Here is an 18787-nt window from a genome sequence, read left to right as displayed (position 1 = left end):
CACACACACACACACACACACACACACACACACACACACTGCACCGGAAGCCTGTAACGAAGAGCTAAATAATAAAGCAGTAAAATTGGTTCAGATTTATCCTCGCAACTCAAAATATCGATATATCAATAAGAATGAAACTGGGAATACAACAGCGAAAACGAAGAAACTCTGGAAATCGAACAAAAATTACCCACTTGGCGGTAAAGATCGCCACGCACGTCATTTGAGGAAAGGAGCCTACTGCACTGCCTCCTCGACACCTGCTGAGTAACTGGGCGGGAAGGGCACCTGGTCTCACTTTCCACGGCCTTCGGATCTTAACGGACAATCCACTCCGGAGGAACACATGCGGGTTAGGTGGGCGTGGGCGGAGGCTCATGTAGATTTATGTCTTTATCAGCGAGGATCAAATATGTGGGGAGAGTTCGTGTATGGATGGCTTAGTCACTCTTTTCTCCTCTCGGCCGACCTTGAGGCGTCGAGGTCTGGCAAACAACTCTTGACGCCCGAATTTGCTCTGAATGTAAATTTTGTTTTACATTTAGCGCTTTTTCATTTCCTCATACTTTTATTTCTAATTTTGTTGGATTTTCCTTCTTTCCGTCTGCCTGTTCTTGATTAGGAAATCTGGAGCGTGAAAGGACCTCATATACTTCTAAAACTAAAGGCGTTTGCCTTTTAACATTCCAGTACTGTGATGTGCTGTGGGCAATCTGATGCCGTTGTACGGTCAGTTACTTGGTGCGTTCTGACAATACCAATTTTTTTTTATCGTCCGAACATGCCGTGTTGTTTTAATGTCAATGGACCGGCATTGCATATGAGATTAATCTCAGGTGCATCGGCTTCTCATCAGTTACGCTGCATTTATACATAAGATTTCCAGTGTCAGATCCCACGATAAATTAAATCGCAAGTCATATATGTCGAAGACACCAGTCACTAACATCTGCACGACCTGCGTTGGTATCATTTGCCGTGCCAGTTACTGAACCAATTACACGACGTGTGTCGTACGATTTGTCAGCTATTTAACAAATCACAGTGGATATAAGTCTACAAATTCACAGACTATCCAATCATCTGCTCACCATATGGAGGCACGATCTGCCATTAAACCTGACATACCAGAGTGCGATTTTGTATGTCAGCAGCGGGACGAATTCCTCGGTAGCAGAAATTATTACATCTTGATTGCCCCCAAACTTGCCCGGTGAAAAAACTGGCTCCTCCATTAAAGACTGGTTTCTTTCTCAGACAGTTGTAGAATTAACGGCGATTTTGTGTCGAAGAGAGAGAGAGAGAGAGAGAGAGAGAGAGAGAGAGAGAGAGAGAGAGAGAGGTCACTTCTCTTCATGTGCTGAGGAAGACCAATCCTTTTGTGTGCGTTTGTTATCTAAGGACTTGTAGGTCAACTCTTTGCTCTCAGGCCAAGGGGTAGTGTTTTAGTAATGTTCCCACTGTCAAGGAAGGATAAACTCTCTCTCTCTCTCTCTCTCTCTCTCTCTCTCTCTCTCTCTCTCTCTCCTCTCTCTCTCTCCTCTTCCTGAAGAGTTAGATTTTTAAAGGTAAGCCTCAAGACGCATGACGTCATTCCAGTTGCAGTACGATCTACAACAAAAATACAGTAAAATACATCAGAATATTCATTGGAAATAACTTATTATCTTATTAATTTCAAGATGAATATATTAAATCGCTTAGATCCGACAAGGGATTAAGCTGATAAGTAGAAATAGCTCAGATCCAGTAAATGCTTTCTTGATATCTGAAGACTTTGAAAAGGAGTGTTCTTCTGTTACTGCACCTTGGTTATTGAAATGTTACATATATATATTTTTGTGCGAGTCATAATTTCGACATTTCTTCATTTTGAATTTTAGGTCTGTCTCTTCTCAATATGCTGTTTGGAAATGTCTGAGCAATAATTGGCATTTAGTTAACACTTGTTATCTTATTTTTTTAATTACCTGGCTTTTGAAGGGCCAGTGCATTTAAATTGTAGCCATTTTATGATATCGACTGCGAATATTTTCCGTCATTTCTAAAAAAAAAAAAAAACCATCCCTGGCGGGGTAAATGACCTAAACCCATCTGCAGACTAAAGCAGTGGATTGGGAACCTGATGGTTAGCAGACTGCGGTGGGTTACTGTCAGGTACTAGAAAGACCTGGAACGATCAGTCTCATCCCAAAAATGTACATATGTTTATAGATGCCAGATGTTTCTTGTAGTGAAATCTTGCAGTTTTTTAGATAAGAGCTTGATTAATACAATCCTTAGAATTTCCTTATCAGAAAATGCCACGTTTTTAAAAGTTGCAAAGAACAAATTCCACAAACGTCCAACAAGTGGATTTCATCAAGTAAATAAACATGAACATGCATTATGTCAAGGGTCAGCTAATAGAATTCCGACTGACACTTAACCTAAAATATGTTTTGACAGTGATTGCTCAGTTTGTTTTCTCCTCCCCTCCCCACCCCCCCTTCACACCCACCATATGTTTTGACCTTTAAATGGCAACCCGTCCAACTTGACCTGCTAACGTGCGAAAATGCTGTTTGCCCAAATCGCGTACTTTGGTATTGAAAGGTCCATTCTGTTCAACTTTGTATATGTACGCATATGTATTTATGGACATATTATGATCTTATGAATACCGATCATTCAGTCCTTCATTAGAGAAAGAATAAATGATGAGAAAACATGTGTACTGGCTAAAGGTTATAGACAAGCCATGTCTGTTCCAGTAGTTGGTTGGAGCTGACAAGAGGCACACCTTTTAAATAGAGAGAGAAAAAAATGACAAAGAAGCGTGGTTTCAAAAACAGACCTTGAACTATCTCCACATTATCTTCATAGCAACAAATATGTGGGCCATTTTCTTGGATGAGTAGACTCTCTCTCTCTCTCTCTCTCTCTCTCTCTCTCTCTCTCTCTCTCTCTCTCTATATATATATATATATATATATATATATATATATATATATATATATATATATATATATATATATATATACAAATATATATATATATATATATATATATATATATATATATATATATATATATATATATAAAATAAATATATATATATATTTATATACATTCATACAAATATATATATATATATATATATATATATATATATATATATATATATATATATATATATATATATATATATATATATATATATATATATATATATGCCTTCTCCTGGGAGTGTGAATCAGGTGTTTTAACTTAGTGTTTCTTAGCTAGCCTTTAGGGATGAGATTTTAACCCATGGAATCCCTTCCCTACTGGTTACCCACCTCAGTTGTGTAATTATCAGGTACATAATTCACTGGTTATATCAACTGAGGAACGATGGGATTTCATGGTATTGGAATAAAAAAATATAGCTTTCCTGGAAAACTCTCTCTCTCTCTCTCTCTCTCTCTCTCTCTCTCTCTCTCTCTCTCTCTCTCTCTCTCTCTCTCTCTCAACATTACCCAATGAGTCTTGAACCGGGCCATCAAAACTAAATTGCATACCCAATTTGTGTTGAAGGGTGCATAAAATGGGTGATTTTTCGGGACCACAATAGCGCTTAAAACCTTTTCATTGCAATCAGTGCGATGTCGCGCTGTTTGTGCATTCTTTAAGGCGGTATTGTTTGATTTTTATCACGTCAAATGAGCTTAATCAAAGCTCTTTTTCTAGCGATGAATCCGATATAATCCGGTCGAGTCTCTTTTGCGGTAGCAAAATTTAATCATAACAGTATCGTAGTTATACTGCTGTGTGGATGGTTGTGATTTATTCTGTTGATCATTACAGACACGCACACATTCATACACACACACACAAACACACACGCACACACATAATCATGCACGCATGCCCAGACACACATACATCCATTCACTCCCACTGCCTTGTTTACTATAGCTACTTTGCAGATTCATCTATACAGTAAAAATGCTCTCTCTCTCTCTCTCTCTCTCTCTCTCTCTCTCTCTCTCTCTCTCTCTCTCTCTCTCTCTCTCACGTCCTACGCGTAAACATCGAACAATAATCTATTCTGCTTTGCACCCGCTCCCTTTCCAAACATCGTAAATGGCAATGAGGGTGATGCGAGGAGATAGGTAGTTAGTAGGCAGAACAGGTAGCAGCTCAGCCGAGTCCCAGGTAGCAACCCTTAACGTTTCAAGAATCGTTTTCGTAACTTCCATGGTGGGAGGAGTTTCGCAGCGTTGCTCTCCGTTTGTGTGCATCCTCTCTCTCTCTCTCTCTCTCTCTCTCTCTCTCTCTCTCTCTCTCTTGTATAAATTATTATTCCATTTTCTTGAACCTGTTTATAATTTTTTGTCCAGATTTATCTTTTTTTATGAAACCTGTTTATTTTTTTAGAATTTTTTGTTTGAGATTTGATCCTCATTTTAGATGGTCCAAAGGCAGCAAGCAATGGAAGAGACCAAAGGCAAGAATATAAATCAAAAGCAATGCAGCTGGTCCAAAAGCAATGCAGCTGGTCCAAAGGTAAGAAAGCAATGCAGCTGGTCCAAAGGTAGAAAGCAATGCAGCTGGCCCAAAGGCAGAAAGCAATGCAGCTGGTCCAAAGGCAGCAAGCAATGCAGCTGGTCCAAAGGCAGCAAGCAATGCAGCTGGTCCAAAGGCAACAAGCAATGCAGCTGGTCCAAAGGCAGCAAGCAATGCAGCTGGTCCAAAGGCAGCAAGCAATGCAGCTGGCCCAAAGGGACGCTGCAAAGAACCTTTAGTACCTCTGCAGTTGGCCAAATTACGCACACCATCTCGGTCACTGCTAAATAATTAGTGATAATGGGCCCACGTTTTTAGGTGAGGACGAACCTGGTTAAATCATTGAGAAACGCAGAGCAAGAAGTAAATCTCACATTCTATACCCAAGGTATTCTTTAGACCTTGATACCCTAAATTTATGAAATCGTTTTATTTTTTACTTTCATGTTCATACTTAGGCAAAAGGTGCAATGTTTTTGGTTTAGTTAGTTGGTGTTATAATTCGTCTCTTGGTTTGCAGGATTAAAAAAATGTCAGGTATCGATATTTTAATGGAAATTTTGCCAGTGGTTGAAAAACCTCTTGACAGGCAACACGTACAGATATTTAGATGAATCTGAATAAGTGGTAGAGGGAAATTACTCGCCGTTAGCGGAGATTTGTGCTCTCCGAACGTTCTTGCTGTTTTCGTTGTTTTACAAATGGCAGTGGATTTTTTTTTTTTTTTTTTTTTTGCCATGTTAACTATTCCGACGGTTTTTGTGTGTGTGTGGAAAGTGTTTTGGTAATGTGGGTAGGTTTTTGTCATTCAAAATTTGAATTAACTTTTTGTAAATTCATTATTATTATTCTTCAGATTCGTCATCGGTCATTCTGTATTGCAGCATCAATAGTGTCAAACTCTCTTTTTCATGTATGTAACTTTGGTGATGATGAACGCTTTGGTTTACGAAGCGCATAATAAAAGTCCTTTCTAGCTTGGACATTGTATCTCTCTCTCTCTCTCTCTCTCTCTCTCTCTCTCTCTCTCTCTCTCTCTCTACACACACACACACACACAAATGTAGTTTTCCTAGGCGTATTGAGGATAAAATTCATAGAACGGAGAATTTAGCTTACAAGTAGGATATACTAAAACTCTCTCTCTCTCTCTCTCTCTCTCTCTCTCTCTCTCTCTCTCTCTCTCTCTCTCTCTCTCTCTCTCTGCTGGGTTTATTAGTCACAGACGAAATCAGAAGCCCCCAGACCGGACAAAAAGTGCTAATAAAGCAAGTGATTTGCAGCACCCGAAAAGAAAGAAAAAAAAAAATCTTCGGTAGCCGCCTGAAAGTGATAGTTGAACAAAGCTTTCTCTCGAGACTTACCTCCGAGTGGGACTTGAGGTGTGCAATTTGAGAAGTCTTTGGAATCTGCGGCTTTTCCGAGCGCTTGTTTTGTATATTTATTTGTTTTACTTTTTTCTGTAATCAATTTTGCCATAAATTTGGCTTTTAATAACTCGAATTAGGAGAGAGAAAGAGCGGCGTTGGGCGATATTTCACGTTAAATCACCTCACAGTTGAAATTACTCTTATCTGTCTGATTACAGTAAACTCATTTGAAAGCACAGATGTTGATCATTCCTTCCATGAAAAATTATTAAATATATCTTTCAACAGCTGTAGAAAAAATCTAGCACACATATTAAGGAAAAGGTCAGCGAATAATACATATTTAATGAAAATTGCGATAAATAAGTATGCAAATCCAATTGAACGATACTCTACGTAAGGAATGAAAACATAAAGTGAATTGCACAACGGCTGCCACTGGGTAATTAAAACATCCATATTAGGTGGTCGAGAACGCTTTCAAAATACGACTACTTTACGACGCTATACGATCGTTTCCTATAGCAACAATCAAACAAAAATTATAATTTTTTAGAATTTTGTAATGTGGTTATGTTTGGCCTTGGTTAGAGACTTTTTTTTTTTTGGTTAAACGACCACTTTATTAAACCAGAATCATCTAGTTAGAATTTAAATTCCACGTGCCCCTTTTTCACATGCACAATTTTTACCTGTAATTAAGAGGGTTCTTGTCCATATGAGATGCCTTTCTTCTAGATATTTTCATTGGTAATTAAGAGCATTGAAACAGTTTCATGTTAAAATGTTCAAAAATATTTAAAATATATAAAATAATAGTGGTAATATGTAAAATCGACATTTTCCATACTTCAGAATGTTTTATATTTTGTACTTGTTCAAGGTAATATTGATTAAATAATATTATGCAATTGAATCTCTCCTGAGTTATAAACTACTCCTATCACAATTGTGCAATAAAATATAAAGTTTAACTGACGGAGACCTCGGTCAGCAACGGCTTCCTATATGCACCTGTAGAATCTGTCTTAATCACGTGCCCACGCCCTTTTGGTCCTCATCTCGCAGCTGCAGGTGACGCCCTTTCGATTATGCTAAAGATGCCGCTGAGGTATTCAGTTGGGTTGTCTGTTGCTAACCAAAATGGTCTCTTGAATTCGCTTGTTGTAGTAATGGATTTTGTTTTCTCTCTCTCTCTCTCTCTCTCTCTCTCTCTCTCTCTCTCTCTCTCTCTCTCTCTCTCACATACACATTATATATATATATATATATATATATATATATATATATATATATATATATATATATATATATATATATATATATATATATATATTTAACCAGGAAGGTGACTTTCTTCAGAAATGATGTGTGGGTTCTTAGACTATCTCAGGAAAAATCCAATAGTATACATACATTATATATATGTATATATATATAATATGTATATATATAATTTATATAAAGCATTTTTACTGAGATATTCTAAGAACCCTGCAGATCATGTCTGAGGAAATTCCCCTTCACGTTCAGTTCGACCTATCCCCAAAGTGATCTTGACCAGGGGAGACGAGAAGCCTCTTGATATTCACCAAGATAAAACACCTCTGATTGAGTGAATTCCATGAATAATCCATCCTCCTTCAGGTGGACTCCTACTTGTTCCCAAAACGTATTGGAAGGAGTGACCATCGCCTTAGTTGAAGGCTCGCCCTTGTTCCTCACGTAGGAGGGAGCGGATATTTTTGTAGAATGTTTTGCCCTTGAAAGTTGGTCCTCAAGGGCAGAGAGAATATAAAGATAATTTATGATATTGCATTCTTTACGGATTTATACTCAAATGTTTGTACGTATAGGCCTATACCTTCATGCATTTTTCCACGTTCACGTAAAATGTATCTTGTTATCACAATCCAATAAATATTTATTGTAGTCTTGTTTATATATATGTTATATATATATATATATATATATATATATATATATATATATATATATATATATATATATATATATATATATATATATATATATATATATATTTACGCTTTAGGTCGAGGGTTTAAGTACGGGTAACGAGTCAGTGGTATACGTCTTCATGTTATTGTGGCGTATATTATCATTTATTATTAATTCGTCATTGAGTAGAGAACAGTACTGAAAAGAATAAATAAGTTTGAAATTACTTTTCATATCTCTTAATTCTTTGCCCAGATGTCTGCGTAATCTTCTGTTTGTTTTTCCTCATGTTTGGTTAGTTATGTGATTTAACAAAAAAGAAACATAAAATAACTATTGAAATTAGGGGGAGTAGTAGAGGAGACTGTTTGTAATTCCTAAAGGTGGAAGAATTGATGCATTGCTTCCTCTACAAAAAAAAAAAAAAGCAAAATCTCTCCCAGGCAATGAATCATTTTCAAGAAAAGGGTTGTCCTACGCACTACGCTTGAAATACAGTAGGTCCTTGCATAGCAGGCTTACTCACCGCCAAAGAACCTGTCGGTCCGAAACCGGAGTCGCTTGGGAATCTGACGGCTGGTGTTGCGCGTGACTTTGCATTGTGTGGTTTCCCTTCAGTTCAGTCACATGATCGTTACTGTTGGCAGGCACGAGTTGGATTTCTCCGCTGGGTTTGGATGCACGAGAGAAGATGCAGGTGCACGAGAGCTGAGAAGCAATTTGGTCGTCGATTTAAAGTGTTTCTTTGTATTTGCTTGAACTTCGTACAAGATTTCAAATAATGTTTTGTCATCTGTTACTTGGAATTCGTGCATGATTTTCAGAGCTAGCTTGTCTGTCTATATGATTAGGGTAACCTTTGATTTTTCTTCAGTGTCTTAGAATTCGGGGAACTTCGTCCAAAAAACATTTATGAATAGACTTGATTTTGTACACTGCTCTGATTTTCAAAACTACCATTAGTTAATTACAGTCATGTAATTACACTGTCGTTAGAAGAGTGGGGATGATATATCAAGTCGCGTTACCTTTTTTTTTTTTAAATTTAAGGCAAATGGGACAGTCAACCCTAGGTCCTTAAGTCTTAGTCCTCAGTATTTGGAAGTAAAATTATGGGAAGGATAGATCAGGTCCACTGCAATCAAGTCCCACTTTACAACTGTCTCGTGAATGAAATGAGACTATAAGATCCAAGGTAAACAGAAGATGGATGAGAATCCCGTAGCTTAGCAGTCAGTCAGTGGAAAAGGTCGCCGAGCTGGGCAATGCGGTGATTGCTAACACTGATAGTAATCGTAATCCTTGTATTGTCTTCTACATCAGTTTCTCATTACACACTTGTATAAAAACATTATTAGCTTACCACAATTGAGAACTGGATCCATATTTTTAACTTTGAGTGTTACCGGGGCATGAACAACATATATTTACCCGAGATGCATTTCGCGCCCGCACGCGCGCGCGCGCGCGCACACAAACAAACAAACAAACACACACACACACACACACACACACACACACACACACACACACACACACACACACACACACGCGCTCGCATATCCATAACTACCACTGGGAAAAATGAGACACTGGTTGTAAATCCTGACCAGTTTCGTCATTATATCCAAACATGGATGTATAAATCAAATGTCAGTGTGATTGAAATTACCAAACAGACACACATGCACACACATTATTTATATATATATATATATATATATATATATATATATATATATATATATATATATATATATATATATATTTTTAGTCTGGCAGAAACTCTTGTCTTCTTCAGTATTCATTTGAAAATGTTACTATTCAATCATTAAGAATAATGTAAATTTTATTTCCAAAGTAATTTAAGGTATGGAAATCCAAAACAGTTCTGTCTTCAGAGGATACTGATACTTATGTACGTATGTATGTGTGTGTGTGTGTGTGAATGCATTTACAAGAATATACAACTTCTTTTATAGGATTCCGTTTTTAGGAATACTTTCCATTTATGAAATGAAATCTACTGAAAATTTTTTTTTTTTTTTTTGTACAACAATTTTTATCTTCTCTTCAGGGTTTGGTGGAACTCGTGCAGACGCTGCAAGATGCCATGGCCGTGGAACAGCAGACTTTTGACAGTCTGACACAACAGCTGGAGCTAGTCCAGGACCCTCTGCAGCAGCAGAGGCTTTCAGCTGCCTTATGTACCTCACAGACGAGATTGGCCAGACTCTGCTCCAGAAACATGAGGTGCTTCACACAGGTAAGTTGGAATTTATCTGCTTATTTATATCAGCATTTCTTCATTTTATTAGTTCTTCCTTGGAGAGGTGGGTAGAGCTCTCCGGGTAGCATGCTGTTGGCCCAGCGTTCAACTCTCCGACCGGCCAGTGAAGAATTAGAGGATTTTATTTCTGGTGATAGAAATTCATTTCTCGTCATATTGTGGTTCGGATTCCACAATAGGCTGTAGGTCCCTTTGCTAGGTAACCAGGTGGTTCTTAGCCACGTAAAATAAATCTAATCCTTCGGGCCAGCCCGAGGAGAGCTGTTAATCAGCTCAGTGGTCTGGTTAAACTAAGATATACTTAACCTCTTCATTTTATTGCAGTTCTTGTTCTAATCTCATTGTGACGAAACAAGCCCAAAAATACAATTGTTTTCTTAATAAGCTTCGAAAGAATAAATGCTCATAGGTTTTGAAGGAGAAAGGAGAGAAACATGATATTAATTTTCTTCACCTCAAGCTTTTTAAAGAGCTGCATAAAAATAAACGTTGCAAACCATTATATTGAAGTAGGTTTGCAATTTCAGAAATTAAGATTTAGGACTGAACCAGGTAAGCCAACTGTTGCAACGTGCGGCTAGGCTGACGTGTTCATTGTAGTAGTAAATGAATTACAGCTGATAACAAAGGCGTAGTTAACTTGATGAGGAAGAATTTAGGTGGTAATTAAAGAGTGAAGGTAATTTTTCACGCTGACAGTTTACGTTATTTCTTGCTGCTTGGTGTATCACCAAAAATCAGATATCAGAAATGCTGCTATTTATGATTGTGAAAAAGCCCCAAGCTTCTACACCGTCAGGTAAGTTAATCCCAATTAATCCCATGTTGATGTTGACGCATAAATATTTCTTCAAGGGCAACATACGCGAAATTTTGTCATCGTTGGTGGCGGGATTTAAGATTTTATCTGAACGAGTCGCGGAGGGGAGTTCTTTGCTTATAGTTACCCATGAAGTACTGAAAGAAAATGGTCAACGAAACTTGTAAAGAAAACGAGTCCTTTTTATTCGATGCCTAACTCATGTATTCTAATTCCGTTGCACTGCCGTTTTCTATGCAAAAAATATTCCAACGTACATATTCAGTTTTCAGGAGAAATATTCTTATTAGGGTTATAAAAAATTGATCGTTTATGATCATTTTGTTGAAATTAGAATATATATTTATGTATATAATGCTTTTGCAGTTCCTGTCTTGTATTCTAGATTGATGACGTTTATAAACTTTGTAGTTCCACTTTGTAGTGCTGCTATTTCTGCTTGCCGTTTCACATTTACACAGATTTACTCCAAGTCTCGATCTTGTATTTACCTAATAAACAATATTTTATTTTGGTGCTGGGTTGATAAGTCCAGAAATATCAGGAACATATTAATTTTTGGTAAGAAAACAAGCAGTGTATCATTGTGCCCAACAAGAAAATTTACTTTCACGGAAATATGTTGAACAGGTGTTTGTTTCATCGTACAAAATAGATCTCGTTCGAACTCGGCTTCCTTGTTAAATACTATTTCTTAAGATAGGTGCACATTTCGAGTAATAGCTACGGTTATGTACATATGCTTAACATCTAAATGACACGTTATCATTGTCAGTAGTTCATTTTTTAAATATACTTATTAGAATGGTTTATATATAATTATTTAGCTTTTATAAACGTAGGAAATTACTTTTTTCTTCTTTTGCGATGTTAAATCTTTTATGTGAAAGGACACAAATTTAATCCAAATCGGAATTATTATTAGATTATTAATGGGGCTGGAATGAAGATTTATTAAAAAAGTTCGGGTCACTTCTCTAATGGCTTTCCATTATAGAGATTATGTTATAACACAGTAACGCAAGAAAAAAAAAATATATATATATATATATATATATATATATATATATATATATATATATTTATATATATATATATATATATATATATATATATATATATATATATATATATATATTGACAAAACCAGATCTACATTTATATTTAGGTATTAAAACCATCTAAACCAAAATCTGTTTACTCCATAATTAGGACTATCTTAATTAAATTAATTAAATTAGGACTTTCTATAAGTGAAATGAAGTAGCCAGTTTCGTCTGGGCAAGCGGCTGTCCGAGTGGGTAGAAAGGCTGGGGACGATGGGCAAGACTTTGGAAGGCGTGGGCATCCAATGATTGCCTTTTCCCTACCTCTCACCTCCCTCAACTTTTTTTTTTCCTTCTGGGTACGCGTGCTCTCTCTCTCTCTCTCTCTCTCTCTCTGTAATATATACGTGCGGACACTTCCACACCTTTCCTAATTGTTTTTCGCATGCTCTACTGAAGGCGTAAACTAGAGTTTATACATACATACATACATACATATATATATATAATATATATATATATATATATATATATATATATATATATATATATATATATATTTTTTATATTTATATATATATATATATTTATTTTTATATATATGTATATATATATATATATATATATATATATATATATATATATATATATATATATATATATAAATTTTGATATGGTACCATGTAAGCATGTCATGTTATATGTGATTCCTCTTGATTCTTGTCGAATATGAATCATCTAAATGAGGAAAACTTGAGTAAAACATGAATGATATTAGTATGAAGTGTAGCTGGCAAGATGCAGCATATAATTTATCCCAAGCTGAGATTAGATTTAGCGGAGAACGGCGCAAGAAAACTAGTATTTGCCATGTACTGTGCAATCAGTCCTCGTACTCGGGCAAGCAAGCACACCTCTATCACCCTCCAGGTCTAAAGCAAATCCCCAAAGTTTCTTCTTCTTCTTCTTCTTCTTCTTCTTCTTCTTCTTCTTCTTCTTCTTCTTCTTCTTCTTCTTCTTCTTCTCGGTTGTTTGCCGAGATCATTTCTCCACGCTCCGTAATTACTAAGAAAAGATTGATTTTTTTTTTCTTTGGTGCCCAGTATCTGCAGTGTGCGTTTTCCTCTTGGCACTGGAAAAGGGTATTTTGATTCTTTCCTCCATTCTCGTTTCGCTTTGATTTACGTGCATTCGTCCTCTTTTGCATCGGAGAAGGTATTTTGGTTCAGGGCTCCATTTTTCACTTTCCATTTGGTCATTTCCGAAAGGGATTTTCCTGGGTTTTATTTTTCATTACTTCGTGTGCATTTTCCTTATGTGGAAAAATCATCATTGAATTGTTGACTTTCTTTCATTGAATTTCCGTGTATTTTTTCATTGAATGGAAAAAGTTACGCTGAATTCTTTATATGCTTTTGTTTAATTTTTCTTTTCACCTTTGTGGTCTATTTTTCAAATAGGGAAGTTGCTTCCCTAAGTAGTTTTAACGAAAAGTACACGCGGGAAAACATTTTAGTAAATATATTGAAAAAAATTACTTTAAAAAATATGGTCTCACGATTTAATAGATTTTCTTCCATATATGTTGTTCCATTATTTAACTTCATTTTTTTCGATATGTGTATATTCCTTATGCAGTGAGGAATGCATTTTTCCCAATGCTTGATGTTATTTTTAATCTCCGTTTGTGGATTTTCGTCTTTTTTCTATTTCCCTTGAAATAGGAAATGTATAAATATTCTCATTTATTTATTTACAATTTGTATGTTGGTATTTGATTTAATTATTTTATAACGGGTATATATTTTCCCCTTTTAGAGGAAGGAATGCACTTTCGTCCAATTTTCATTTCGTCTTTCTCTTCCGGTCGCGGGACGCGTCGCTTGGCGAGAGGGCAGCGAATTCAGCGGTGCGTGAAGCCCAAAGGAGGTAGATAATCCCTCCTGGAATATTTGGTGACTGGGAACAAAGGAAAAGTCGCTGCTTATGAATTTTCCTTTTCCTCCGGGTTTTGCACCTCTTTTTTTTTTATGAATGGCGACCGTTTATGTGTTTCCAACTCGGGCTTGTTGGAAACAAGTAATAGAAGAAGAAAAAGAAGAAGAAGATGAAGAAGAAGAAGAAGAAGAAGAAGAAGAAGAGAGAGAGAGAGAGAGATGTAAATAATGTGTCGTTAATTTATATATATATATATATATATATATATATATATATATATATATATATATATATATATATATATATATATATATATATATATATATATATATATATTATATACATATATATATATAATATATATATATATATATATATATATATATATATATATATGTATATGTATATATACATATATATATTTATAATATATATATATATATATAATATATTATATATATATACATACATACATATACATATGCACATATACAAGCATATACACACTCGCCAATTTTAGAAAAGAGAAGAGAAATTTGCTCACCTACAGTATGTTTGTATCCTTACCGAACACAAACATGCATTTTATATCCTATGCGGTTGCCGGCAAGTCCTTCTTTCCCCCATGCCTGTCCGTGTGAATGAAACCGGTTTGTCCATGCTGCCGAGAGATACTGGAGTACATTCTCATTACTCCCACAGCAAGTATGGCTTAGTGGCAGTCGTATATTAACCGATGTTTATTGTCTGCTGGTGTAAGACTCCCACCGAAGAAGGGAGGTCTTCTTGCAACAGGTGTGGCTGCGGAGAGCCCCCAGCCTGGAAATAGTGGTAGGCGATGACTAAACTTTCAGGTTGATTTTACGTCGGGTGCCTGGATATCTTTATGCGCGGAACCAGATTTTACTTCTGGATGTCCTCTGGATTGCTTTTCTGTTCGGAATATGTTATCTCTTCTCAACGTGTGGTGGTTGTCTTGCAGTTTGGAAGCGGGGTATTTTCAGGTTTGAAGTCATGGTATTGTTAGGTTTGAAATTTAGTTACCTTCTGTTCGTAAATCGTGGTATCTTCTTGGTTGGAATCAGGTTATCTTTACGTAAAGAATAAGGTGTGGAGAGTTATTTTCAGGCCTGGAGTCATGCTGTTAGCTGATTTCAAATTAGTTTTTCGCACTATCTTTAGGTTTACAATCCTTTTATGTCCATATCTAGACTCACGTTATATGTAGGTTGGAATCGTGGTATTTTCAGGCTGAAATCGTGTTTGGATTCGATATATTGTCGAGTGTGGAATCATGACATCATCAGGTTTGGAATCATGTTATTTTCAGGTTTGGAATGAGTTAAGGCCTGGAATCAGTTTATTCTAAGGTCTTTAGATTAAGTTTATTTTAGAATCAGTTTATGTTACAGCCTGGAATCAGTTTATTTTAAGGTCTTTTGAATCAGTTTATTTTAAGGTCTGGAATCAGTTTATTTTATCATCGGAATCAGCTTATTTTAGGGTCTGGAATCCGTTTATTTTAAGGAATTTGAAATCAGATTGGAATCAGTTTATTTTAAGGTCTAAAACCAATTTATTGTAAGGTCTTTGGAATCACTTTACTCTAAGGTCTGAGATAATTTTGTTTTAAGTCCTGGAATCAGTTTATTTAAGGTCTGGAATAAGTGTATGTTAAGGCTTGGAATCAGTTTATGTTAAAGCCTGGGATAAGTTTATTTTAAGGTCTGGAATCAGCATATTTTAAGGTCTGGAATCGGTTTATTTTAAGGTCTGGAATCGGTTTATTTTAAGGTCTGAAATCAGTTTATTTTAAGGCCTGGAATCAGTTTATTTTAAGGCCTGGAATCAGCTTATTTTGAGGCCTTTGGAACCAGATTGTGATCGAAGGCTTCTTTTGGTGTCCTAAGGTTGTCAGCTATTGCGTCATCCCATGGAGTGCGTTGTAAGATTATAATGATGTCATCGTCATAGAACTTCCAGGGTGCTTGATGTATTTTGTAACGATTAAAATTTTGAACTATTTTGTAACATTTATTCTTCCTGTTGCGCATTAAGGCCATCACGCATTTTTTCATGCTACAGCGATATCCAAATTCTTTTTATTCTACAAAAAATGTAACTTCAAATATCCTGGTTTTCAAGCGCTTTGTAACATTATTCTTCCTATTGCGCTGTAAGTCCATCACGCATTCTGCTAAGTTACAGTAATATCCAAATTCTTTTCATTCTACCAAAAATATGTTTTCCAATATTCAACCTAAGAATCTACATGGTTCAGTTCGAATTTTATGTAATATTTCATTAATATCAAGAGCACCTTTCTTAAGATTCAGTTCAAGTTAGCGTTGCAGTAGTATGAAAAATACTGCACTTCCTTCAGATTCAGTTCAAGTTTCACGTAACATTGCATTGATATAAAAAATACCTTTCTTCAGACTCAGTTCAAGTTTCACGTAGCATTGCATTAATATCAAGAATACCTTTCGTCTTGTAAAGGCCTGTTGACAATGACATTTTAGCTTTGTGAGACGACCCTCGACTCCGTCGGAATGAGGTGCAGAGACCGTCAGTCATTCCATGGGCTTGCCATTCTTCCAAGACCGGGTAACAGGATGTGCGTAACTCCTGCGATAAAAGGTACTCGTATAGTGGGTAAGGCCGTTAAAAGAGTGCCCCCGCTTAGAGGGTGGGCGGAGGACTTTGGCCCTTACCGCTGTTAACATCGTCGTTTTGTCCTTTCTTATCATTGATTGTTATCACATTGCATCATCGTCATCATTTCTCTCACTGTCGTTTTGCCTTTTCTTATCATTGACTGTATCATCTTGCATCGTCGTCGTCATCATCTCTCTCTCTCTCTCTCTCTCTCTCTCTCTGTGTGTGTGTGTGTGTGTCTTATTCATTCACGATGTTGTTCCCTTTTCAAAACTGCCTTTTAATGGCTTTATCATATTTTCCTCTTTTTTTTTTTTTTTTACTTTTCTATCCATTATTTATGCCAGTTTGCGTTTTTCATTCCAGAATTCCATTTTTCACCATCTTTTAACTTTCTCTCTTGCCACGTTTTTTTTAGACGTCTTCCTAGTGTTTTATCCCACCAATGTTGCCTAATTCTCATTCCGTGTAATTCAACATCTTTATCCATTTCACTCTATTTTTCATTATCCTCACTTAGATAACCTATTTTATATGTGTAATGTTCACTTAAACCGATTCTAATTTCTTCCTACCTATCTTCAGTATTCACAAGATAATCGCCTCCTATACGATCCAATTTCGGCTACCTGTTGCTTATCCCAGTTTAATCTCATGTAGGTTAGAATTTGATTCTACCTCACTCGCCAATTATTAATCTTATTTTCCGCCGAACTAGCCTCTCAATTTTTCCGAGTAGATAGGCACTGGTCTTAGCCGTTCCGGGGTCCATCGCTAATTTTTAAGATGTGGGTACGGCGTGGCAAGGTGGGAGTGTCACTTGTGGTACGCAGGGAACATACACATTTATCTCTCTCTCTCTCTCTCTCTCTCTCTCTCTCTCTCTCTCTCTCTCTCTCTCTCTCTCTCTCTCTCATACATTCATGGTACATACAGGACGTCTCTCCGTCTCTCTCTCTCTCTCTCTTCTACACTCATGGTACATAGGGAACGCCTCTCTCTCTCTCTCTCTCTCTCTCTCTCTCTGTACATAGGAAACGCTTCTTTCATGTATCCTTTTCATACATTCTCACCTTGGTAGCAACATCGTCAGTGGCTTTTGTTGTTGCAACGCCAATTGTTTTTTCTATCAATTATTCGCGCTACTGAGGAGTATATAGGTGCGTATTTGGCTGGTAAAGAAGACATCCATGATCAGTCTCACATTTGTCAGTGATTCTGAGAAATGTGTTATAAAATAATTTTATGACAGTCTCCATATAAAGAATAATTTTATGAGTCTTCATATAAAATAATTTTATGACCATCTTTATATAAAATAATTTTATGACAGTCTTCATATAAAATTATTTTAATGGCAGTCTTCATATCAAATACTAAATTTTATGATAGTCTTCATATAAAATTATTTTATGGCAGTCTTCATATCAAATAATTTTATGGCAGTCTTCATATCAAATAATTTTATGACAGTCTTCATATAAAATAATCTTATGACAGTCTTCATATGAAAAAATTTTATGAGTCTTTTATGCGTTCATTCAGTTGTTGGTTGTTGCATTTTAAATGATGTATGTTGGAGAGTCGTGTCAATTCGCTTTTCTCTTAACTATGAAAATGTTATATGATGAATTAATTTTACTAAACCTTTTATGTTAATATTTTTTTTTCTACATAGCCAGTAATCATAATTGAGTTGCGTTATTTCAACGTCATTCTGATATCATGTCTTTTGCCTCTTAGATTTGAGTTCGTGCCTATATATATATATATATATATATATATATATATATATATATATATATATATATATATATATATATATATATATATATATATATAATATATATATATATATATATATATATATATATATATATATATATATATATATATATATATATATATATATATATATATATATCCTCTCAGCATTTTATATCAAGCTCTCACGGAGTGCGTAGCATGAAGAAATATCATAGGCATAATTACAGTACTATAGTATTATAGTACCACAAGGTTAAAAAAATGACCCTTCCAAGAATTTAAGCTATTCAGGCACCAACGCCGGGAATGAGTCATTTCACCACTTTTATGAAAGGCACAGTACATATTGTAGTGAAGAGTAGTGTAATGGGAATGCCTTAATAGATGTGAACTACAGTTGAATAAA

At 35.7% G+C, this 18787-nt stretch overlaps 1 protein-coding gene across 12 annotated transcripts in view; it reads left to right on the top strand.

Moving 5' to 3' along the window:
* The window catches only part of LOC136842464 (uncharacterized), a 764342-nt gene that overhangs the window by 469138 nt on the left and 276417 nt on the right, over positions 1-18787 (top strand). For all 12 annotated transcript variants that reach the window (XM_067109832.1, XM_067109829.1, XM_067109831.1 and 9 more), the window contains one exon: positions 9940-10128. In XM_067109832.1, the coding sequence (XP_066965933.1) occupies positions 9940-10128 (189 nt within the window). The remainder of the gene's footprint in view (positions 1-9939; positions 10129-18787) is intronic.

Source organism: Macrobrachium rosenbergii, chromosome 10, assembly GCF_040412425.1.
Source record: "Macrobrachium rosenbergii isolate ZJJX-2024 chromosome 10, ASM4041242v1, whole genome shotgun sequence".
In the NCBI taxonomy this organism is placed as follows: Eukaryota; Metazoa; Arthropoda; class Malacostraca; order Decapoda; family Palaemonidae; genus Macrobrachium; species Macrobrachium rosenbergii.
The sequence above is the reverse complement of the archived record's forward strand: the minus strand, read 5'-3'. Positions and strand labels throughout refer to the sequence as shown.